The 26,881-nt window shown below is 34.7% G+C and overlaps 1 protein-coding gene across 1 annotated transcript in view; it reads right to left on the reverse strand.

Moving 5' to 3' along the window:
* The window catches only part of ADGRB3 (adhesion G protein-coupled receptor B3), a 443,080-nt gene that overhangs the window by 172,268 nt on the left and 243,931 nt on the right, over positions 1-26,881 (reverse strand). The window contains 4 exon segments of the mRNA XM_015620795.1: positions 3,732-3,775; positions 9,653-9,755; positions 15,169-15,244; positions 15,980-16,126. Coding sequence (XP_015476281.1) covers positions 3,732-3,775; positions 9,653-9,755; positions 15,169-15,244; positions 15,980-16,126 — 370 coding nt within the window.

The raw sequence follows: 26,881 nt of genomic DNA on the forward strand, positions 1-26,881 counted from the left end.
GGGTTGATAATACAGAGATGTTTTTGTTAGTGCTGAGCAGGGCTTACACAGAGCCAAGGCCTTTTCTGCTTTTCATGCTGCTATACTGGTGAGGAGGCTATGAGTGTTTGGGACACTGGGAGGAGACACAGCCAGGACAGGTGACCCAATTGGTTGATATTGCTGTTATTGTCTTTCTTGTTTTCCTTCCCACAAAGCTAGGAAGGACAAAAGAAAAGCTTTCAAGTTTTGTTACATCTTAAAATCTTTAAAATCACTTCTGTGGGGTAGGAAAGTCACTAGTACCTGACCAACTCCTTTTCCTTCTCTTTGTGGACTGAGACACTTGAACTAATGTACCACAAGCAGTTCCTGACACCTGGGATTGTTTGCTCATGCTGGATCATGCAAAGAGAAAAGACACAACTCTTTCTGCATTTTTTGGTTGGTTGGTTTAAGGAAGTGAATTGTTTCTCCTTAGATTGTTAAATAAAAATATTCTAAGAATTTTCTTATGAACAAGATGGAGAAGCATTCAGTACTCTAAGACTTTACTGACAGCAATATCTGAATAGATTTTCTGAAATGAGTAGGTGAAGTTATCACTCATTTCCAAGGGGAAAAATTACCACTTACACACAACTGATGCTACCAGCTTTGTGTAGGGAAGCTGGAAGTATCAAAGAAAGCACCAGAAATAATAAAAAAGCCTGGTTTCAATCACCACAGAGAGATGTGCTCTATATTTTGGGATAATAAACTGAAATAAAATGTTGAATTATTGAATTGAGTTTAATACATGACATATTATTTTGTTCTTTAGTTTCACTGTCTTGATATTGTACACACATTTGTGTGTACAACAGATGCCTACAGAAAGGGCACAAAGCTGCCAGCTTGATAAATGGAAAACCTTATAAAACATAATCAGAGGAAGAATCACCAAATCTCATAGAAAGAATGGATTAAACCTGCTTTTACCAAAGTTAGGATGACCAAATTGTCATAGATACCAGTGGCAGTAGAATAAGTTTGATGATCTGGAGTGATTAAATGGCTCAGAGATCCAGAACTTTCTTCAACGATGGAAATCACAGAACTTTAATCATTGATTAATCTCCTGTAAAACATGTCCAAAATCCAGGTAGACAAGGCTTCCCTTGCTGCTGGAGAAGGATTAAACTGACAAGATCAGAGGAGGTACCATTTACCAAATGAGAATTTCCAATGCAGATAAAGGTGTGGGAGAAGCGGCTGAAAAGGTGGAAAACCCCATTAGAGGTTGCTGCTGGCTGGATACCAATGATAAAAGCAAACACAGTTTTCATCTGAAAACCACTTAATTTAAAACACCTGACTCATGACAGACTATTGATTAGTTAAGCACCCTCAACTAAAGCAGACTACTTTTTGTTGGGTTTATTCCAAAATGCTTGCCAAGTCCTGGTTATGCAAAAATTATCCAGTTTGGAAGGACATGAGTACATCCCAGCTCTGTAGGATTTGCAATGTGAATTAGGCTATTAATCCATCAAATCCAGTTGCCTGCTGTTGAAGATAACTAATTCCTGAGACTTAAAAAAGTAAAAAATAAAAGAAAACCAAGACACCAAGAACCCAACATAATCATGAGCACCTAACCTAAAGTCCTCTACATATTTATTTGTTTAGATTTATAAATGATAGAAACTGACTCAGCATTATAGAGCTTTCAGAATTTAGAACTCACAATGTCAGAATACAAATTCTGAATATATTCTGAAAATATTCCTGACCAAATACAAATAAAACAGTCCAAATGAAAAATAAACAAAATAATAAAAATTACGAAAATAAATTTTGAATAGGCTAGCAGTAGAGATATTCTCAAAAAGGAAGCGAGGAAAAATGTAGAAGTTTGCTCTTGCTATTGCACATTTGTGGTAGTTTGACACATTATTTGGTGCGTTGGCCGGGAAACTCAAACTGGCGAATCTAAACCACTATAACATTGTGATAAGAAATAATGTCACATTCTCAAAAAATATCACACATACATGTACAAAACAAGTGACAGTGATACCCATGCAAACCTTGCTTCATCACATCTTATTAGGAATATTTCAGGGCTCATATCACTTTTAAAAATGGACACATCTCCAAGAACACCCCCAGTCTACACCTTTTCTAACATATTCAATAGCTACTATTAAATAATATGCCTAGAAAAGCTATCCTTCAGAACACAAAAGCACATGTTTCTTCCTCAAAACCCTCAGACTATTTTATGTAAGATTTATGTAAATTTTAGATGTTTCACAAGTTCACTTTTCCATCTAGATTCTGAAGCATATTGAAAGCAGTACTTGTATGTAGCACTCAATTTCTCCATAAAAAATACAAAGAGAAATTGAAACAAGTGGAAAGCACAAAATGCATTTGCTTGCAACTACTTCACACATTAATCCCAAATACCTGAATAAAATCTTTTAATCACATTGTTAAATATGCAGCATGGTGTTGGTGGGTTTTTTTAGAAGTCTAATTACACTCAAATCTGCCTTCGATATTCTGGAACGGAAAAGTGAAATTGGAGCATGTGCTCTAAATACAAAGTACTTAAAATAACTTAAAGTAATTTTCTAAAAAATTATAAACAAAGCACTGTACCACTCCTGTATAAGCAAAATACTGTGAAGAGAAAAAAAAGAACATATTCCAAATATTTTGCATTTTATGTGCTCCTAATAATGCGTAGTATGAAGTCTTTCTTATTCCACAGATTTCATGGAAATTGAATACTATGATGTAACTGGCAAATGATTATGATTATGACTCTTTTGCAGAGGCACAAACCATGGTACTACTTGTATTTAGAAAGATTTCTAATATCATGTCCAAAGTTTCACATTGCTGTACTATGATGTTGTCTCTCAGCCATCACTGTGCTGATGTAAATCCAAGCTCAAGGATAAAAACACTCAAAAAATCACAAAAATCATGCAATTTCTAACACTGTAGATAAGTCTGTATTTTAAGACACAATACACCTGGATAAGAAGTACAACATCATCGTTAAAAATAATAACATGACAGCCATATAAGGATCTTTCTTGACACACTTAATTTGCAAAATTCACCTTGACTTTAATGGGAGATTTACGGTGAAAGACTAATGCAGCAAATTATTACTGCACAAACTTGCGATTAATTCTAAACCACAACTAGATTTTACCAGTTTGCTTTCTTACAACAACATTTTCTGGTTTTTCTATAGAAGGGAAACACAAGAAAATGTAGAAGGCTAATAGTAAGTTTTCATTGCTTAGTATACAGCTATTATTTTAATAAACTTAAATGAAAATTTGGACCAACTAAAATGAAGATTGCTGTGGGGGTCACACTTGAAAATTGTATTTCTCACTGCAGTAACAGAAATGGGAGTCTTCCTTAGTTATTTGTCTCATCATTTACCCACTTGCTTGTTGCCCAGCAACTACCATGAAGGAACTACAGTTCCTAGCCATTCTCATTTTAATCTTGAAAAAGCAGATTAAAATTACCATGTGAGTAGTCTCTTTCTGGTGAAATATTTCACTTTATATATCTACAAAAAGGAAGCCACGTGACTGGAGCATCCAGTATTTCCACTCTGTTAAAGGTTCAGTTTCTCTGTCCTTGTATCAACCCATTTATTGACCAACTATTTAAATATTGTTAGGTATTTTGTAATATTTGATCTATAGCAATAAAAGCAAACATTTGTCACTTACATTCTTGAATCATCCCAGAGCACACAGTAGGGATTCAATGTGCCCTAAGAAGAAAACAAACAGACCTATTAGTTACCTGTATGCAAAAATATTTGTCATGCTTGATCTAAAAAAATTGAGTCTCCTCCTACAAGATCATTCTCCTACTTTGATGAACTGATGCCACCGAAATGACAAAAGCTGTAATTCTTATAGGATATTTTCCAGGCACTTGAACCTCAGAGCAGAGTATATGTGCATCCTCTGCTTAGATAAGGAAAGCATAAAGTTGACTATTTGGTATATCCTAGTGGAAGTAAAATATGACATAATAATCAATCTCTTAAGAGAGTTGAATGAACGTTTCTGGTGTTTTTAGAGGAAGAACTTCAGACCCCTTAGGAACTTGGATGTCAAAATCAGTAATGGCTTTAAAAATTTTAAGCATACGTTGGGCAAAATGTCTTGAGGGTGGGATTTAAGATTCACAGACCCCACATTCAAGGTCCAAGGGTTTTGTCAATCAGGTCCTAAATCAACAGAGTTCTTAAAATAGTTTTGGTTGGTTTTTTTTTGTTTTCTGTTGAGCTTTACAGTAACAGTTCCCATCTTTTCAAAGGCTATGGAAGATTTCTGATTTGATGTAGAACAGAATGGGAACCTAAGTTTTTTATTACAAATTACTGAACTATAGAGAATTTTTTTGGAAATTGAAAGGATTTCCAAAATATAAAATTATTCATGTTTATTTTGTTCCCTAGGAAGTTTAGAGACAAAATTCACTCAGATTGCCTTAGAAGTACTTCAAACTGTTAAACTATATTTCTGCTCACCATAAGCATTATATGTTCCCAGGAATCAGAACTACATAAAAAAAAATATATGAAATATAGAATAACAGTATATTTTTAAAAAATCAAAAGTGATTTGAAGAAACAGGTGGTGTTCACTATTTTTGGATGTCAGTGCTAGTGAAAAGCATAGATGCAGTAGATATAAAGGTACTTTCATATAAACAAATCACACCTTAATATTTTATTCTCAAAAATGATTTATTTATAGGAAAAAATGGCAACCTGTAAAGTAAAAATCTACTAAATATTTAAATTATTCCATCTACCTCTTTGTCAAAGATAAAAAAGGTCCTTCTAGAGATGCTTGTGAAGAGGCATTTAGGGAATTTTTGAACCTTTACTTCAGCATCTTGCTGACTGCATTGAATTTTATGAGTATAAATATTTAAAACCAACATATACTTATGACACTTTATATTTACATAGCACTGTACAAACATAAATAAAGGATGCTCCATCCCCTGAAGTATTTATATCTAAAAAAGAGGAAGGGGAAGAGGGCACAGGACAAAGCAGTGGATAATAGACCAATTGAGATTTGGCGACCAGGTCCTGCATCACTTGCCTTCAGAGCTTTCAGATACATTGATGGACTAAGAGATAGAAGGATTTAGTCACAAAAGAATATCATAACAGAATTAAATATTATTTGAAATGTAATTTTATAAAAAGTATTAGTTTGTATAGCAAGTCTAGGTGAAGAATTTTTACTTAAAATCTGATACAGCTATATGCGTATTAAAAACATACTTCTATAGCTGCATCATAATAAGATTTTGCATGTCTCAGATCTAAGACTTGTCTTTTCCAGCAGTAGACATCATACAGTTTATGCTTGCTATTCCCACAGTGCAAATAGATTGAATACAAAAACACCTTCAGAAAAAAATACCCATTATAAAGAAATCTACAAAATAGAGGGGAATAAAAACCTTTGCAGAAAACTGAAACACAGTAAAATTGCTGTCAGATCACACACTTCACTCTCTTTGAAATGTATTGAAATGAAAAGAAAGAGTTTGTTTGGCCATTGCAGTCACTAATGAGAGATTAGGCAGAAACATGGGAAGCAGGATAAATATTACTCCTGTTCCACAAGAAAGCTTGTGGGAGGGTTTGTTCTACCAGAAGTGGCAGCTTGCAAGGGCACAGCATGCTTTCAGAACTTCTTCCTCTTTTGATACTTGATCAAATACCCTTCAAGCACTGCAGGGACCACAAAGAGCTTGTTTCTGCATTTGTTTTTTTGCCTTTAATCTGTTGCTCCCTTTTCCACAGCCCTTCTGGGCTGTGCCTCCTGGCAATGTTGCCCTGCTGTTGTAGCTTCCTCCAAGAGCCATGGCTCTCTGTGAGGGCAGTGCTCTTAGCCTTACAGAGGAGTTGCTCCTCAGCTGAACCTAAGGAAGCAGCACTGTTCATTAGTGTTTACAACTGCTGGAGCACTGATTTATACACTACAGCACATTACTTGGATATCTCAAAAATGGGCATATGTGTGTATGTGTACATATCTCTGTCTGGCATATAAAACTGAACTTTCAAGATGTGATTGGCAACTCTGACAGCTATCCAGCATCAGTGCCAACTGTGTTTTATAGCCAGGGTTTTCAGTCACATTGAAAGCTGCATGTCCTATGCCACTGCTGGCTCATTATTCTAGTGGAATAAACTTTTGTACTGTCAGATGAGAGTTCATATTCTGTCTAGATCAAATAGGATTCTGTTTGAATTGTACATTTTCTTAAAAGATTGCTTTGGTGTCCCTTTAATCAAACTACTGGAAAAATGTGGCCGTATTTCTCTACACGTTCACAGTTTATAAAACCAAATAAACACATTCTTTAAATCATAGATCACAGAATATTCTGAATTGAAAGGGATCCACAAGGATCATCAAGCCCAACTCTGGGCTAGAATGGCTATATGGGGACAGAACCCACAACCTTGGTGCTATTTGTTATTAGCACAATGCTCTAACCAACTGAGCAAAGATGCATTGCAACCTACATTCCACTCTGGTCAGCTCTCTGTTATATCTGTATTTATCTACAAATCCAAATACCATGCAATATAATTCAAACAGCACGTGCAATTGTGGCTTGCACTTCCTCCAAAAGATAATCCTCCAGTTTGATAATTAAACTATATAAAAAAAATGAAGAAATTAGTACACATTTTGACAAAATTGTCAATTTAAGCCTGATTTCAATTAGCCATGATCCATATTCCCATCTTTTTTCATAATATCTACATAATTTAGACAGTAGATAGGGAGGTGAAAGAACAAATGTGTGGATATACTCCTATGTACTAGTAGGCATCTCTATAAAATGCTTAAAATATCATCATTAAATAATTTGTAAACAAACAGTGCTGAATAAATGAACAGCATTTGTAAGAACAAAGGTTTGGAAAGAACAAATGTAACACTGAGGTGTTAAAAACATCAGATGAAAGAACATATTTATTTTTTCTTTAATAATTAATTTATTTAACATAATCTATTTGATCTAATTTTTAATCTGTCAGCCATTAATATATAATGTTCAAATATTAAATATATATTAACAACAGTTTTATCTTGCTGCATGCATATAAAGCTTGCTCTATGGTAATAGAATAAATCCTTATTTTCAGCTGAGAAAATTATAGCAAAGAAATAGATTCAGTCTAAAGGAATAATCAAATTTACAAAATATTATTTCTGTGCATCTACAGCTTTATTTCTTTAAAACAAAGTTCCATTATGAAGGCTAAGTCTTTAACATAAATGTCCAAATGTTTTAAGATATTACAATTGCATAGCTGATTTGTATTCACACATTTTCTGTAGCAATATATTGTCATTGTATCTGCGAATCCAACTTGCATATTCAGCTGGATTGAGATCCTACATAAATATAGTGCGTGTAAAAATTTGATCCAAGCACTTGATTCTTCTCTGGATTATATTATAGGACAAAAGACTGAACCAAAAAAAGAGAAATTATCTGATATGTATTGGAAAGGTTATTATCTTTTTGCTTTGTCAAGACACGAGCTCATACAATAATAATTAATATTTTGTTACTGAAAGGCTGCCCAAGCAAGGTGACAGTCAGCATCTCTAATCTGATCTTTTGTAACATTGAAGTTTAATTTCCAAGTTCTTAAAACTTGGCAAAAACTTGCTCTGTAAATTAATCAAAGGGAGTGATAAAAAAAAAAAAAAGAAAAAAAAAAAGGATGAAAAAGAAAGCCCTTAATAAGAATTTTGTAGAATTTCATCTTCTGGGGTTAGCAGTTCAACCTTTTATTAGTCTGGTCTTGCCTGTGTTGTGATTGTTTTATTAGCTTGTTTTTGGTCTAGAAATATTTTCAGAGCTGATACATTGCTTGATGATATTATTTTCTTATATAATTTTAGAACGTCTTTTCTTGCATGTGACCAAATTAATGAGAGTTTTTTTTCTTATCTGTTACCGCATGTGCCACCTTACCTGTTACTTTTGCAAGTAGTGATTTTAGTTTCAAAATATAAATGTCATATTCTGCAATTTGTGTAATAGCTCCCCAATCATTGTTAAAATAATAGATTATAAAATCTAGAATTGAAAATTACCATAAATTCTTCCAAATAATGGTATTAATAAAATGGAATTAAGTATTCAATTTCAAAAGTGATTGATTTTTTCCCTGATATAGAGGATTAATTAGTGTTTACTTCAGCAAATATTTTGCAATATTTTTAGTGAAATATCTGACAGAAACGAAAGTTATGTTAAAGATTAAGATTTTCTCCTGATATATATGATGTAATTTAGTTTTGAAAGAAAATTAATGAAAACAGAAAATTAAATCTACATGTCCTAAAAAATCTTATTAATAAATTGAAACAGAGAACCATGGAATTCCAAATTCACACAATTCTTCATCAATACACTTTTCATATTGCTGAAAGGTAAGGAGTCAATTCAGTTTACGTTCCTCTGTTCCTTTTTTTTCTGCCAAACTTTCTCTGAAATATTCTTTGCATTGGTATTTTTCTGGGAACTGAATGGCCAGTCACAATGACCATTGATGGCAAAATAGTTTTTTTTAACCTTGAGTAAAATGTTAATGCAAGAACTAGAGTTCAAAAAGTTTTCTCATACTTTTGACCAGACTTCAATTTTGCTACTGACTGAAATATTTTGAACTTCTCTAGCTGAATTGTATCTATATGACCACTTGAGTAGCTGTTTTTAACTTAAAAATTACAGCTTTAAAGATTCTTGCCTATTTTCAAGCCTGTCTCTTCTAACTGACTCTTTATGACTTTATGACTCTTTATGACTTTATTTAAAGCAAACTCTAGCTCTTAATAACATAAACAGAGGGAGTTTATACATTATGCCTCACATAAATTACTCCCTTGCTTGTTATTTAACATTATTTTCCCAATACTGTATGTGAAAAAAAATTCCACAAGAGATATATTTTATTCTCCCTGTGAGTGCTGGGAGACTGCTAAAAAACAGAAAGAAAAAAAATCTTTCTATCTATCATATATTTCAAAATAAAGTCCTTTTTTCATATTTATAACTTTTTTAATGTGAGATTAAAGCTTGAAAAGTATAGAATTTAAATGATTGCATAAAAAAATCTCAAGCATTTATGGGAACTGTAAGCTTAATTGGAACCAGAGCATTTTTGTAGTCTGCAACAATGGGTTAAGTATAAACTGGCTTCTATAAAATAATGAAAGAAAGAGCCTGAAGAGCTATTGTAGCTCTATGACCTATGCAGGGAACAAAAATTTAAGTAGTCAGTACAATAATACATTTTCAATTGTAACCATGAAAGCATTTAATGGAAACTATTCACTAGAAATTGCTGTTTAACAAATACCCTCAACATTGACAAAACAACAGTTAATTTTGTTTTGTTTATATACATGCATGAAACAAGTACACATTCCTTTCAAACATTGTTACAGTGTTCCTGGCCTTAAATTTTAGATGTTAAACTGCTTTTTATTACCTGACATTTAAAACAACACTGCTTCTTTTCTCTCATGTGATCTGGCAAATACTGTTGTAAAAGCATATTAACTATCCTTGTACTTACATTAGACAGGTGGGCCAGTTCTATCTCCAGGAAAGAATCTGTAGTTTTAGGCTCAGGTCGTATAGTAACAACAATGATTTTTGAATTAACAACTGTAAAATTCCTGTAAAAAAATGCAAACATAGAAAATGTAAGTGTTTATAAGGTTAAATTATTTAAAGATTTCATCAGTTATTTTCTGTGACTTTGGTTGACAAATATTAAGGGAGAATGTAATTTGTTTGAAAGTGGTGAAAACACCTATTTTCAAATGTATTCAACATGTTGAAGTTGGTGAAAAGCACCAATGATGCAGAAGTGCAATTCCTTAAAGTACTATTTTTTAATAAGAAGAGTGCTTTGATGACACAAACATTCTATGCATGTTTGAGTGTATCTCATCTACTTCTTTCAACATAGATCCACTAGATATGTTTTATAAAAGACAGCAATTTTTCTTCCAAAGTGCTGTGCTGGAGGTTTTTCTGACTGTTAACAGTAGGATTGTGAAGATGGATGAGTGCAAAGGGAGACTGTACAGTTCTGTTGATTCTGTGCTCATGAAAAAAACATATCTGTTTCCAATTCTAAAAAAATTGTATTTGGTATATGAGTGGACAACTTCATCAACTAAATACTTTTTAGAATTTAAACCACAATTGTGCCCTGACTGAAATCCTGCCAAAACTAATGATTTTTTCCCATATGTATGATTAGATTTAGTTTTACGTTATTGTTCCAGGTTATGCAGAAAAATAACTTTATGTCAATTTTTTCTAGTTCATCATTGATTTCTTTTTTCATGTAAATTGTAGATTGCTATGTATCATAGCAACCTTTCTAGCACAGACCTAGCAATGCCAAGGTTATGCTAACACAGGCATAAAGACATGCCAACATGTTCATGTCTGAGATCCTTGCTCCTTATGACCTCATCAGGTTTAGAATGACCATCGGTTATCAGCCTGACTGTTTCTGGTGATTATTATGGTATTTAATTTGTGAGTAATGCTGCTTTCCCCACATCACAGAAATGTTGTCAAAGAATGTTATCAAAAGATCTTATCAAAGAAGAACCTAAACAATTTAGATGTAATTATAATAGACAGTATAAATATTCTTTTGCTTCTGTTGTCGTCTAATTGCTTATATTCTCTAGGGAGTTTGTATTTAGGAGAGAATTCCATTTTGCTGGATCATTGAAACAGAAATTGCCATGGCTACACTAATAGAAACTTAGCTCAGCAGGCATTTCATTCAGCACAAGGAATGAAATTGTACTTCTGGGGCAAGGTATGAGTTCTAGTCTAATTTTACTCATCCAAATCACATAATGAAAATATAATGGAACTGACTTTCTATTTTACTTAATTCTTATTTCTTCCCTTTGGTTACACTTTAAAGTCTCACACACTATTGACAAAAATGTATCTATCAGGCTAAAATTAAATGTTTAGATAATTTTCAGTGTATTCTTTAGAATTACAGTAGCTGAGTATCTGTAATTTTTAAGAGAACCAAACCTGTCCAAACCAAATAAAACTACAAATAAATAAAAAAACTTAATTTCTCTAAACATAATGACAAGTGAAAATGGTGCTCACTATCTATTCAGAGGTTACATCAGTTTTGGAAATTGATGCAAACTATTGCAAATACGGCTATTTCAGCACTCCTTTACAGCCAGTCTTTGTGATTGAAAAAATTTTCCTTGGTCTATCTTATTTTGGTGCAGTTCTGACAGTTCTAGGGCAAGATCTGAAAACATCCAAGTGTCTAGTTTGTAACTTCAGAACATTCATTTTACCTAAGTCTCATTAAAACTCTCCCAATCCACTTATATTCTCAAGAGCCCCTAGCAGACTGTTTCACAAGAAAATAAATATAACTGCCTATATCACTGTGAAATGAAAACTGCATCCCTCATCGCTGTCCAGTCTGGGCTAAATGCCTACTTGCATATTTCATATTTAACTGCTTGGACAGTCCCTGGAAGAATACAATCTGTCAAGTATATTCTAAAGTATATTCTAAATTCATATAGCATATTGAGATGCCTCTAAATTAAAGCTCAAAGCTTTGCAGTCAAAACAATTTCAAAAATTTGAAAAAAATCTCAAAACCACCAGTGCCATTGCTATGTCTGTTGAAGCTTTTTTTAAACAACAGCCTAGTTTTGAGAACACTTATCCAGGAATTTAAGTAATGAGCTTCTACAAAAATTCCATGGACATTTTAGTTTCAGTCCCTCTTATGTTGTGAATGACATAGAATGGGAATGATCTATCTCAGACTTCCTGGGCAAATGTATTATCTTACAGCTTTTTTTATAGTGGAGGGTGACTTCACCATTAGGTACTTCTCCTTCATCAAAAATAATCTACAATTCAACTTTAATGAGAAATGAAGTTTTACAGGATGGTGCTCTGCTGACTGTCCAGAAAGATGCTCATCAGAATTAAGTTCTGAAATAAATTGTTCAATAACAATCAGTTAAATTTCTTGGAAACTATGGATGAATAAATCCTTGAAAAATCAAGATAGCAAAGGGATGGAGTAAAAGCTCAAGAAATGCTTTCAGAGCTGCTCTCCTAGAGCTTTTTTCTGTTCTGAGTTAATAATGGTATTAATAAAAGAGAGTTATTTTATTAAGCTATTTTTCTACCAGGGTATAAATTTTGAGGGTATTCTTTTATATAAGGGAAATCATATTGATCCTATGTGGTATGAAATTCATGTTTTCTTCTCTTTTTATAATGAATCCATGTTAGTCAAGAAAAATGAACTTATGAATAAGGCATGTTGCTATCTCAACACAGCATGATTGAGGATACAGATCAATGTGTAAAAGTAGTATGCATTCCAGAAAAATTACAGATGCTAAATCTGTAATGTGATGCAATAAAAGACTGTCTGAGGTACATCCTTAGTCTAACAATTCTGGCCCAAAGAAATTTAAGGGTCTTTTTGGTTGTGCAGCACCTGAAGTTCAGCGTTAGGAACAATGTTTCAAATGGGGAAAGAGAATATTTCAGTGAAGAAAATTTTTGCAGGAAATTTATGGTGGCTGTTTAAGTGATGGGAAAAAAAGCTTGATACAGCAAAATCATTGATTCTTTATTTGTTCTTATTTATTAAAGGAGAAGTTAAAAACTATCTTACATTATGGCAATACGCAATGTATTCCTTCAGAGTGCTCAAGAGAGAAATTATAGATAATATCTTTTAGATGAGTATTGTACTGAGAATCAATTTTCTGTGAACCTAACAATAACGTAAATGTGCTCAGGGGGGCAAGAGCTATGGAAATAATACTCAGTCTGGAGTTCTGAAAATATTCGATATTTCAATATCTGCTGTTAAAAAATCCGCAAGACATTACAAGAACAGTGCAATGCAGCAAAAATATATTAGGAAATAGAATCAGATGAAGTTTATTTACTTGTGTATGGAAGAAAACATTCTTCTATTTTTATGAAGAAGAAATTCTTGTTTCCCTAAACTCTCGTTTAAACTCTCATGGCAAAATTCTCTGAATGTACATGTACCAGTAGGATTAAACACAAATCCAAAAACTTCTATATTAATGCAGTTGCAAGTTCCCGTCTCACACTGTGTTTACTTACTTCCAATATCGTCTAAGCTACTAAAACCAAGACAAATCAACCACAAATGGTAAAATACAGCTAATTTTGGTTTTTGTGAAATGTGAAATATAGGCTGTCCTTGATAATGAAATCCTCATTTTACTCATAGCACACATTGATGTACCAGATTGAGATTCTGTGGTTAGGTACTTTGGAAGACTTTCCATAAAGATATATTGAAAGTTTTGTTTGTTTGTTTATTTTTTAAAAAAAGCAGTTCCTTGTGATGATGCAGAAGTTTGCATACCTCCTAGTGATAAAATTAAGGAATATATTGGAATGCATGTCACCTTTATTCTTCTGGAAACTACAACCAGATTTTTTCTTTATTCCCATTCTAACTCCTGTAAAGCCAGGAACTGAAATCACATGGGAACTGGTAAAACTTTCTAGATATCTAACTACAGCTAGAATAATAAAGGTAGAAATCACCTTTATTATTAGGTTATCAAGGGTAAATGATGCAACCTTCAAACTCAGTCATGAGATCATTTTACTTATTTTACCTTGGTTTAATTTTTGTTCATCTTTATTCTCACCCTTGATATATATTTAACTGTCATTTTACTTAGAAAATCATCACATAAGATACTTATCCAGAACATTTTTTAATTCCTGTGCTGTGTACTTCTAGGCATCATATCAAAGATAGATGATGTTACGTTCCTTTGTATCTTACAGTGTTTGCTCCATAGACAACAGTAATGCAGTGAAGCATTTCATTGTATTCAGCACTAACATGGTTATTATGCTAATATTTATTACACTTAAGCAAGATTAGTACCAATAGTAATTAATATAAACTTGTGTAAGATGGTATTTTTTCATTGCAAGATATGAGCAAACTAGAACAAACCTTTTTCTAATGCAGTGGGATGTATAAAAACCTTAATTCATGTACCCAAATATGTGTAAAATGGTAAAAAAAGACCATAAAAAAGATATCTTTAAAACCTGCATGTCAGTTCTAATTTTCACACAGTATAATAACTCAATAAATTCAGCACTAACCACAGCTGCATCTTTTTTTTCCAGTTTCAAATTACAGAATCACAGAATCACCTAGGTTGGAAAAGACACCTAAGATCATCAAATCCAACCTTTGATTGGCCACTATCTTGCCAACTAGCCCACAGCACTAAGGGGCCTCATCCAGTTATTTCTTGAAAACACCCAGAGCTAGGGACTCCAACAGCTTCCTGGGAAGGTGCTGGAGTGCTTAAGCACCCTTTCAGTGAAGAAATTCTTCCCGATGTCCAACTGGAATCTTACATGGCAGAGTTTGAGGCCTTTTCTTCTTGTCCTGTTGCTAGTTGCCTATGAGAAGAGACAATCTTCAATCCCCACCTGGCTAAAAACTTCATTCAGGGAGTTGCAGAGAATGAAAAGGTAACCCCTGAGCCTCCTTTTCTCCAGGATAAATAACCCCAGCTCTCTCAGCCTCTCTTCTCAGGATTTGTGCTTCAGACCCTTCACCAGCTCCACTGCCCTTCTCTGGACCCCCTCTGGCACCTCAATGTCCTGATTGTAGTGAGTGGCTCAAAACTGAACACAGGATTTGAGACGTGGCCTCATCAGGAAATGAGTCAAGAGTACAAGCAGACAATCACTGCCCTGGTCCTGCTGATCAGACTGTTGCTGATAGAGGCCAGGATGTCACTGGCCTTCTTGGCCACCTAAGCACACCCTGGCTCATGTTCAGCCTGCTATTGACCAACACTCTGAGGTCTTTTTCCATTAAGTAAGTTTCCAGTCACTCTGCCCCAGCCTGCGATGCTGCATGGGGTACTAATATGCAAATAGTCTTACTTGTCTGCTTTTATTCTGACCTATAATATATTTATTATCCTGAAACAGTTCAATTAGTATTGTATTTATGAAATTTCTTACCTCAAAGTGGGCAAAATTAGTTCTAAATTTTTGTACAGCACTGCTCCAAGTACAAATACAGTTGATTCATCCAGTTCTGAAAAGAGTAAGGAAAAAGATTTTAAAACTGTCTTTCCCAAGCTTTCATCAGCATAAAAACCTCTGAATGTCATTCATCTTTGCAATACAATTTTTATTTAAAATAAACCATCATAATTTTGAATTATATCCTAGAAGACTGTCATAAAAATGTAGCACTCTCAGGAGTGTATCAAAAGATTTAAACCACTGAAAATCACATTTTCAAAAAATCTATCATTGTATGCTGACATCCATTCTAGTTCATTTACATTTATAATTAAGCTTTCTCAAAGAATGTCTGTAGAGTAGATTCTCTAATGTTAGAGATCTGCACTGCAATGATATTTATAAATTGTACCTGAAGTTAGGCTAATTTTCCTGCTGAGCTTCCTTTGGTAAGAGTTATGTTGGAATGACTCTATCTGCTGGAACACAGCAGCTTCAGGGAGTTCAGCAGAGCTGCACTTCAGCTCACCTTGTATCAAAGAGATTAAATCTTGTGCACAATAACTAATTAAAGCATTGTTTCTGTGGTGTAGAAAATAATGTCTAGGACTTATGTAGCACTTTTTGTTCAAGGTGCTGAAATTAAGCCCATTCATTTCTCTCTAGGATAAATGTATGGGTACTGTATTTCTTTTGAAGAGGAATAAAAGAACCACTTCCATATTATATAGTGATCCCATGAGACAGATTCAGAGCTGCCTTGCTAAAGCTAATAGAAAATTAACGTGTTGATATGTCTTTTTACCTGTTGACATCGGAGTGAAGATATTTTTTGGAATGACAACCCTGTCTTCTGAGTTTCGTGCCCAATCAACCATTCCTTTTCTTCCTTTCATGGGGAAATTGATGTCAGTTAAAACAGATGCAGCAGGAAGCTTCTGAATGCTAGCCACTAGTAAGAGAAATCATAAAATCATATACATTTAAAATTGTGTTTTATATGTTAAAGCATCAAGTGACAATAGTACAGTAATAACAAAACTTTTAATGACACATTTCAAGTAAAGCAGGCATTCACAGAACATTAACTGACTCAGAAAGCATAATCTTCTGTTTATTATGCAGTTCTACTATGGATTAATTGTGTGGTATTGATCATAACATTTCAGCCAGATTCTGATTAAATTTCTTAACAGGGATTATTGAATGTACCAGCTTATACCCTGAAATTCACACAGGACATTGTTGTGTCTTCAGAGCAAATTCTAAAATGATCAAATGTGACAATAAAAGTAAAAGGATGCTTAAAATTGCTTTGGGAAACATAACTTCTAGATACGGGCTAATGAAGCAATAAAAGAACTTTTATCCTGTGTACAGGCACAATTTCAAGATAGATCCATTGAGGAGATTAACATATTAAAAGACCTTGTTTTCACACAAAGTAGAGTAAATCAGTATAGCACCGAATTTATTTTCCTTGAAAGAATAATCTCCATTCTGAATTCTTTATCATATTTTTTCAACCTAAAAAAACCCAATACCCAAACAACATCAGGCACAAGAAATAGGTGTCAAATCTAATAATAATCAGTTTGGAATTTGGTTTTCTCATTCTGTTTTTTTCCATTTTCTAACTCAACTATCACCTGGAAATCGGTTTCAGCTTTGCTGTGAAATCTATGTACAACTCCATGGCAACACAGTCAGTGTCTAGTAAGACTCAAACTACTTTAAAGGCATTGACAGGGCTGCAAGCATTTACAGACACACAGAGAGATGACAAACACCACATTTGGAGCCTAACTCCATTCTTAATGTAAGCCATGTTAATAGCTATTTCCTGTGCAATGCTCTTCCTAATCAATTTGTGCAGAGGGTAATGTAGTTGGAAGAGTTTGGATATCAGGACTATACTTTGATCTGCATAACAATTTCACTGCAAGGACTCTGCAAGAGGGTTAAACATGAATACAATACAATAAACAATGGGGGACAGCTGTAAAAACAGAACAGCAAAATTAAAGTAGAAAACCATTAGGTGTCTCATCAGAAGTTTTTATTTGAAAGAAAACTGTAATTCAAATCCAAGAAAAGAGTAAAATTAAAAAGAATAATAACTCTACAAATATATTCCTCAATAACTGACTCTTATTTTCAAATTAGACTGTTTATGTATACAGAATCACATTAACAAGGTGGTAGTTGAGGCTGTTTCAGACTTTCCATTATAAAACCATCATCAGAGCTTTATAGTGCTAGTTACAATCCCCTCCAGGCTGCAATTGGCAAATCCATTCCCTGCACTAAGGGGATGCTTAGCCCTGTGAATTTTCAGGTGGTGTGTGGAGGGAATATAGTTCAGGTGTTTTAGAATTACTGGGGCATAAAATGGATTGTGTGCTTTCACATGCAATCAATGGTTATACAGAATATATTAACATTGTAAAAATGGATTTTTTCCAATAGCTCCTAAAATTTAAAAATAATTTTATTTTCCCCATAAATAAAATTAAACTAACACTTATTTAGTTTTCAAAATTAAATACAGTCTGTATAAGATAATATTGGGATGGTTTTTTATTTGCACAGTATTTATCAGTGAATCTATCTATCTATCTATCTATCTAATTATATAGTAGAGCCTTAATATTTCATCCCCCTTTTGGATGACAGTTCCCTTTATTGAAATAGGAAATCAATGTTATTCAATGGAATTCACTCTGAAAAACAGAAAACCACTTTAGGACTGGATAAATGGTAAGGGTCTAGGATAGTACTTTCTGTACACTGTCTCTGTATTTTAAATAGGGCCATTTATCATGGCATCTAAACAATACTCAGAACCAAAAATTTCAAAATATTTGTTATTGTTTAGGTGATGAATAACAAAAGTGAAGTATAAAACGTAAAACTTTGACTTATGGCTTATATGGAATAAATATATGTTTATTGGGCAGTGCTAGGTTTACAGTTGGACTCAATGATCTTGAAGCACTTTTCCAACTTAAATGATTCTATGAGCCTATATATTCCCATTCATGGTTCAGATAAGTTTTTTTACTTAAAATCAAACAAAAGTCTTGTTTATCAAGACTGATCTCATTTTATGACAAGGTAATCCATCCAGCTGATCAAGGGAAGCCAGTAGATGGGATCTTGGATTTCAGTCAAGCTTTTGATACTGTCCTTTGCAGAATCCTTCTGGACAGAATGTCCAGCATTCTGCTGGATAAACACATCATGTAATGGGTGAGCAATTGGCTCACAGGTCAGGCACAAAAGGTGATGGTGACCTGTCACTAGATGGTTCTTCAGGGCTCCATCCTCAGCTCTGCTCTTGTCAACAACTTCAGAAATTACTTGGCAGGAGGACTGGGAGAGGTACTAAGCAAGTTCACAGATGACATGAAACTGGTAGGAGCTGTTGAAGCTCCCTCGAAGGCAGGGAGACCTCCCCTGCATAGAGACCTAAAAAATGAGAGGGCTGAGCAATCACCAACCATCTGAAGTTCAACATGGGAAAAATGCTGGATTCGACATGTGGGATGAGGCAAACCTGATATTTCCATACAAACTGGGGAATGAGATTTGGAAAGCAGTGCCACAGAAAAATACCTAGGCATCCTGGGTGATGGGAAGTTGAATATGAGTCAGCAGTGCATATTCTACATCCTTCAAAGTCTGCCTGTTATAGATCCACACAGATTATAAGGTCTTTTTTTAGATACTTTGCTGAATGATTACATGAGGATGTGCCTAATGTAGCTCTGATGCTCCAGATAACTCAATGGAATTTGACTGGAGGCAACTAATTCAGGTCTAGCAACACAACCAGGTGGATAAATGAAATAGTTCCAAGCTCCTCAGTACCAAAACTGTATTTCATATTTTAGGAAAGCTAATATTCTTATTAAATATTATTCTATGACTCATTTCAATGAAACTCTGGCTCATGAACAGCTGTATTTCCATTCTGAAATGAGGCTCCCTAACTCAGTTTTAATCTGCAGCATAAAACAATTACTTATTGTGAACTGAAATTCAACAAGCCTTTTAGATGAAAATGAATATAATTCATGTGCTGCATCATTCATATGTCAAAAAATCAAATGCAAGGTTCTTATACATAGATAGTAAGACATCATTCACTTTGCAATATTTTGTATTCTTCTTATGTTAGGTTTGTATTAGAAAACAATGTTTCAAACTGTGGAACCCAAATGATTCAGTTCTGCAACTGCCACACAAGGACTGTCTTCTAATTTGAAAAAAAAAAAAGTTTCTCACAGATTGGTTTTTATTTTATTCATTATTTTAAATTACCATACCATCATGTCCTGAATTCATGAGATGGAATGCTTGGCAAACAAGAATACTTTTAGGCACTGAAGTATGAGTATTTTTCCTTGTTTATACAAACACACAAATTGTATACTACTGGAAAAAATAGTCAAAGAGAATATTATTAAGAATAAAAGTGGAAAGTGGAAAAAAAAAGATGAATACACAGAAAAAAAAAAAGAAAACTAAAATTAAAATTACATAAGCAGAAGTTGAGGAAAATCTTTATGTGCTATGTTAAATTAAACTCTTCCAATATGGAAAATTCTCTTTTTTATTTATTTGTATCATTGCAATTCCTACGAGTCCTGTCTGTTGTTTTGGCCACCACAATATAGGAAAGACACTAAGATACCACAGAGTGGCCAAAAGAGAGTGAGGAGGATGGTGAAGGGTCAGGAGGAGAAGCCATATGAGGAGCAGCTGAGATCATTTGGTTTGTTCAGCCTGGAGGAGGCTGAGGGGAGACCACATTGAAGTGTTCAACATCCTCATGAGGGGAAGTGGAAGGGTAGCTACCAATCTCTTTACTCTGGTGAGCAGTGATAGGATCCAAGGGAAGGTCCTGAAGCTGTGTCAGGGAGGGTTAGGTTGAATATCAGAAAAAGGTTCTTCTCCCAGAGGGTGGTTGGGCACTGGAACAAACTCCCCAGGGAAGTGGTCACAGCCCCAAGCCTGACAAGAGTTCACGAAGCATTTGGACAAAGCTCTTAGGCTCAAGGTGTGATTCTTCTGTCCTTCACAGGGCCAGGAGGTAGACTCAATGATAGGTCTGTCCCAACTCAGCATATTCTATAATTGTATCATTCTGTGATTTACTACAGGTGCTCACCGTGCCCATCTGCAGTGCAACCTTCAAGTTGAGCTCTGGGTGAAGGAAGCCTGAGACAGGAGGTTTCTTTCAGTATTTTTGATGCACTTTGGTATAAACTACAAGACAGTAGTTCAATTACAGATAAGAATACATACATATTTGATGATTCCATAGTAATTATTGATTCAGAAGAATCCAGATAAGTAGTCTAGTCTAATCAATTTAGTGACTGCTTTGAAGTGTAATGGATTAATTCTTAATATCCTTTACAAATACCTCTCTTCCCTTTATTTCATTTTCATGTTGCAATTGCAGACAACCTGTTTGGTACTGATCTAAGGAAAATTTCAGAATTGGCAACTACTGACTGATCATACTAAAACCAAGTAATACAAAATATTGTTGTAACTGATTAATGCCAATTTGATTGGAATAAACAATTTTCTCTCACTATAAAATGATACATACTACATAATAATTTGGTACTGATATTTAACCATTTTGAACAGCACAGAAGTGGTTAACTAATGTGTCAAGAAAACCTGGAGTAAAAAAAATAGTGTAGCTCCTGTATGAGTACCTCTTGTAGATCATGGCCTAGAAAAGTAAAGCTGAAATATATTGCCTTGATCCCTATAACCCTGAGTGAGTTATAAACTGCCTAATGCAACTTCTAGTAGCTCTCTGATTGATCTGGGTTGTTAAACAACAACAACACAACCAATAAGTGTCATGAATCGTTCTCCCCTTCTCTTTAGAATTCACCCATTAGTATTCAACAAAAACTGGTAAAATTTCAGATTAGCCCCTTTCTGTTCAAATTGATTAATATTAATTAATATTGATTAATATTAATTAATCAATTTGAACAGAAAATCAGATTTACTGAAAGGCATGACAGAAAAACAACTGTATGTTTTCTCAGGGACTAAATGCAACTTCAGCTCACATAACAGAGATTCAGGTTTTAAAATTACAACATGCACAGGACATCTATTCCAAGACTCATACCATGAGCCTGAGAGCATTGTCCAAATGTTTGTTGAACTCTGGCAAGCTTGGTGCTCTGAACACAGTCCTTGATACTGTGATGCCTATTCCAGTGCCCAACCACACTCTGAGTGAAGCACCTTTTCCTAATATGCAACCTAAACTCCATCCACACAGCTTCAGCCACTTCCTTGAGTACTGTCACTGGTCACTGGAGAGAAGAGTGCAGTGCCTGCCCCAGCTCTTCCCCTCCTAGGGGAAATCTATAGACCTGATTTGCTGGTTGCAACAGACATCTCCCCTTAGTTGCAATATCAGTTCGGATTCTGCTTTCTTATAAGTGATAATATTCTGAGTGTGTTGTGCTTTACAGCACAGTAACCATGCTGGTCTCTAATTCGCAATAATTTAAGTTACAGAATTTGACTGCATTTCAATTACAGACAACAGAGAATGTGCACATTAGTAGTCTCATTTGCTATTTTCTTATCCTATTTTGACTTGGTTATTGATGGTGCACTAGATATATGTTATTCAGCATTTAGTAAACTTAAGTTCATCACTTAACACATTTTGATTTTTGAAACAGAAATGTTTTACTGCCTTTCTGGAACAGCTCCTGCTAAATCTGTTTCTGGGTAAAATAGTACTGCTATTACCACAGATGATTTTAACAAAGAATATGAAAGGTTTTTGTGCTGAAATTCAGAATACTGAGCATTTCTGCAAAACACCTCAGTTGACTCCATTAGGACAATATTTATACATTCTAGAATTATTATTTTGACCATAAATGTAAAACTTCTGTTTTTTATAGAATATAGAAGCTTATTTAAGTCCCCATGTTGGATACATGGAACAAAGTCTTGCCTGGATCATCAACAAAGAGCCAGATGGACAAATTGAAGAAGATTCTTATAATGGACTTTATCCAATTAAATCTCATAATTTTAAAGAAAATTTGCAACAAACACAAATGGTGAAATCCCCATTTAAAGGACACTGGTTTGTGGATCTCCAGATTTGCTACAGAACTCTGCATGTGAGCAAGCTTGATTAAAATCCTTCTCTCAGTCCAAAGATAAACTCACTTCTTACCACCTACCAGCTTATGTATAACAGAAGGACTGTGGTGAAGTGGCATCCTCTTACATGAACATGAGAAAAACAAGGTAATTTTCCTTCTGTAAGCAATATTCATGATATCTCCTCACAGTGAACCAACATCGAACTATGTTAAGAAAAAGGCTCCTAAGAAAATATAACTTAACAGATCTACTACTTCTCATGGCTATCCACACAGAAGCGATAAATTCTTAAATTAGAACCTACTGCTCCATGAGCAGACAAGACAGGGATGACCCCAAAAGCCTGCTGTGCACTTGCATTCTTGAAGCTCATCAGTCCAAACCAGCTGCTGACTGTCTCACCATTCAAGTTTTGGGCAGCAAGACACAGTACCAGTATAGGCAAAAGCACAAGTAAACACTTCATAGATATTTTCAACAATCAAGGATGAACTTCGCATGAATCCTTCTTTTGGTGTCAAGCAAATCCTGCCTTAAATAGCTTCACTGTTTGAAGGTTAAAAATAATGCTTTGGTTTATCAAGCAGCTACCTTAACAGTGATCTCTGAATATTCCTTTTCTGTCTTCTATAGACAATGCAGTGGGGAAAAGAGTTACCCACTACCATAACATGATCAGTATGATATACAGCACAACCTAGAAAACAGCAGGGTTTCAGGCAATGATCAGGATACATTTAATAGTAACTTAGATTTTTTCTGCAACTTATGTAATTTTAAAAAAAAATCTTAGGTAGCAGGCAAGCATTTTCTTTTGGTTGTGTGTACTTCTGTTGCTCAGTAGAAAATTCTTTATTTGAGGAAATACTCAAGAATGTACAAATTTCATAAACTCATGAAATACCACATACACATATGCAGTCTCAGAAGTGATTTCTGATTATGCATTCATTATGATAATTTCATTTCAGGTATGGAAATAAAATCAATAAATTAAAAGTTTGATCAATAATTAGACCATTAATTTTTTTTTGTTATAGACAATAAATCTTTCTTAGAAACAATTATGGAAAATACTGACATTTCTTCTTTGAGAATGCATGGAAATAGTTATAGAATCATAGAATTTCTATATACTCCAGGTACTATTTCTGCATGTTCCCTGGGGGCAGGGGGTGGGGGAAGCTGGAAGTGGAAGCTGGAAGTGGAAGCTTAGCATTTTCGTAATTTTTAATAATTTTTTACTGTTTACTAATTACTAATGCACACTGTAAGTTTTAATATGGTTATTTAAAGCTAGAAAATGTGGAATATACAGAACAAAATCAATCTCCTAATCTGAATAACCAGTATGAAGAAAATCCAGTTGAACTAATGAAAATGTAAACAGGTTTTTTTTGAGCAGATAGAAAAAAATGTATTCTCGCGATAAATGGAATACTTCCTGAAATATGTGATAATTTAGAAAAATGCTTTAAACATGTGTTAGGAAGCTGTACTTCATTAATTAGATGACAACTCCACCTTCTGGGCATTGTTTTGAAGACTATAAGGATATGAGCAGCCAAATAGACTAGAGCCACATCAAAGGTACTCTGTTTCTGAAGGAGATTCATTTATTTCCATTCCTCTTAGTATTACTGTGCATTCATGCTACTAAAACTGGTCTCAGGCAGCCTCTCCTACCTTGTCAGAAAATACTTCTTAAGGGAAAGAAAGACTCAGCATAAAGCAAGACAGAAGATGAAGACTGATGCAGGAGATAGAATGAACTGACATTTAAGTGCATGAATTTTAATTTACAGACAGAAAGTTGAAAACCATGGACAATACTGAGGGGACAAGGTCACCTACAACACCATTTTAGATTGACTGGGCAGGTAAGGTGCAAAAGCCAAGCATTTTTCAGTCACTAAGGTGACTTGATAAAGTGTCTGTGATGACGATTCTAGCTGATGACAAGAGTAAAGAGAGTGAGACTGAAGGCAATGTTAAGGTAGGGAGCTCAGAAGGTGGAAATGATGATGAAGCAGAGAAGGAAGAAAGAAAAAAAGATGAGCCTGAGAGACCATTTACATGTTTATTTATCAAGCTTACTCATGGTTAGATAGCCAATAAAAAGCATTACAGAAAGATGGGGAGGACTTGACAGAGGACAAGAGATCAGTAAGGAGGCAAACGGATATGAAAACCATTAGCAGGGCATTGATAGAAATATTCTATGAACATTACATTGCTTGGGGTGATGTAGAGCAGAGTAGAATGATTACTTCCCAGAAGCAGTAAATTGAAACAAAGAAGAGATGGCTATTGTTTTAGCTCTAGGGAAATGATAACTATACCTATCGTTCAGAAATCTATAAAGATGTGAACTAAGCTATTCAGGATATTGAAAGATGATGTAAGAAGTAAATTCACAGGCATGGAAATAGAAAAATTGATGTAGAAAAGCCACACACAGGGAAAAAAAATAAATCATGGGAATCAATATATGTTTTTAATTACAGCTTTTTGTAGCAAACTAAAACCAGACCTCTACTATATTTTATTGTTGAACAGCTTTTTCATAATCATACATAATGGCATTGTGAAGAACTTTCAGATAAGACTACAAGAAAATTAAAACTGAGAGAACTGTAAATTACTCTAGCATAGAAATGCAGAGATAACTAGTATGAAAGCAGCTAGTGAATCCTGAACTGGAAAGATCGATTAAAAGCCATATCCTGCAAAACAGTGGATATGGAGGAAATGCTTGCAGCTGCCTCCTGAAGAAACTTATACAATCCACCATAAATGTCTAAGTTTCTCCATTTTCCTTTCCACAAGCAGAAGACAGTGCTTTCTTTACACTTCAGCTCCATCAAGGTTGAGAAATCAGACAGATAAGATCCTCAAAAAGCTCAAGCCTTTAGGTATATATACCAACCAAATTAGTCCCCTCTTTATATGCATCTGCAGTTGCTTTCTATTTTAAAACCTGGCCAAGTCAGAGAAACACTAGTCTAACATTGCTTGTTAGAATACTGACTTCATGTTTTGAGCACTTGAAGTAGAAAGATCTGCATGCAATTAGGTTCCACTCTGAACATGGGACTCCCATCTGAAGGCTTTATAAACCATACCTTTCTTACCTTGGATGAGAATGTCCACTAAATTCCAAGGCTATTACCATCAAAACTTATCCAGGAGGAAAGGAAGACCAACCCCCTATCTGAAAATTCATTTGACAACTGGTATAATATATAAATCAAGGGTTCAGAAGAAAGGCAGTTTTGTTTAATTCACCCCAGATAACTGTGAAATGTCTCAAATTAGTGCTTTACTAAATTATTAACTCCAGTAATTTAGGACATAGAATTTAGTCACAAGATTAGCATTTCCTGGTAATTGGGTAATTCTCTAGTGGGTATGCACCATTCTGAATTTTGCATTCAACATGATGCCCAACTGTCAGTACCAGTGCATCCCCATTACACATATACACACATGCATGTGCACACAAACACACACACACACACACACACACACACACCCACCCACACACACACACACACCCCTACACCTCTACAGCTTAATCTGCAAGTACTCAAAATCAGCTATGAATTTATGCAACTCTGTAGCTTAGATCGAACTACAGTGAAAAGGGCTATGAGAAGTAGGAGCCCACAGCCTCTCCACCCAGAAGCTGTACTTAAGCTGAATCTGCTATGGTTGTACATGGATATGTATTTTGGTTTTCCAAAGCTTGACCTGCAGATTCCATGTCAAGATTTAATGACTTTAGACCAACCTCATCTCTCTCTCAGGGCTTTTCTGAGGGCCACTGGACCAGATCCTGACCCTGATGTTTTGATATGACTTCTTGGCTTGATGTCACATCTGCCTCATCCTTATGGACGTGTCTGCTGATGTGGAATATTAGCTGGGTCTGGCTACCATCACAGACCTTCTCTGCTTTTCTTGTTTGGATGCTGTGGGACCTCGTCTTTCCCCGTAAGGCCAGTGTGCACACCCTGCTGTCTCCTGTTTTCTCTCACAGAGCAGAGACTTTTTGCTTCTCCCTGAACCCAGCAGCTAATAAGCACATGCTGGAACACTAAATGCCTTCTAGACAGGCTTGAGCAGAGTCACACAGAAAATATGAAACAGAACTGTTAGAGACAGAGATCTCTTGTCTCAGTTTCATGTTGATGCCATGATTTTAACCTACCTCACAGGAATTCATAACTAGGTCTTTGTATTCTGGAGGCATGTCTAATTCATCTTGAATATTTTCCATGGAGGACATAAACTGGATTAAGATTTGCTTAAGGGATTGTAAAAGGTTGTCCTGGGGCACTGTGAAATATAATTGTCAGGATAATGCACACATGCTTTATTTAGATTGTTTACATCATGCATGGCAGAACAAAACCCAGTACCTCAGTGGGACATATAGATGCTATCCAATTTAAGTAGTAAGTAATACTAATTAGACTGAGTTTGATTTACTTGTTCACATTGTTGAATTCTAAATTAACTTTAATAA

Source organism: Parus major, chromosome 3, assembly GCF_001522545.3.
Source record: "Parus major isolate Abel chromosome 3, Parus_major1.1, whole genome shotgun sequence".
NCBI classification, from domain to species: Eukaryota; Metazoa; Chordata; class Aves; order Passeriformes; family Paridae; genus Parus; species Parus major.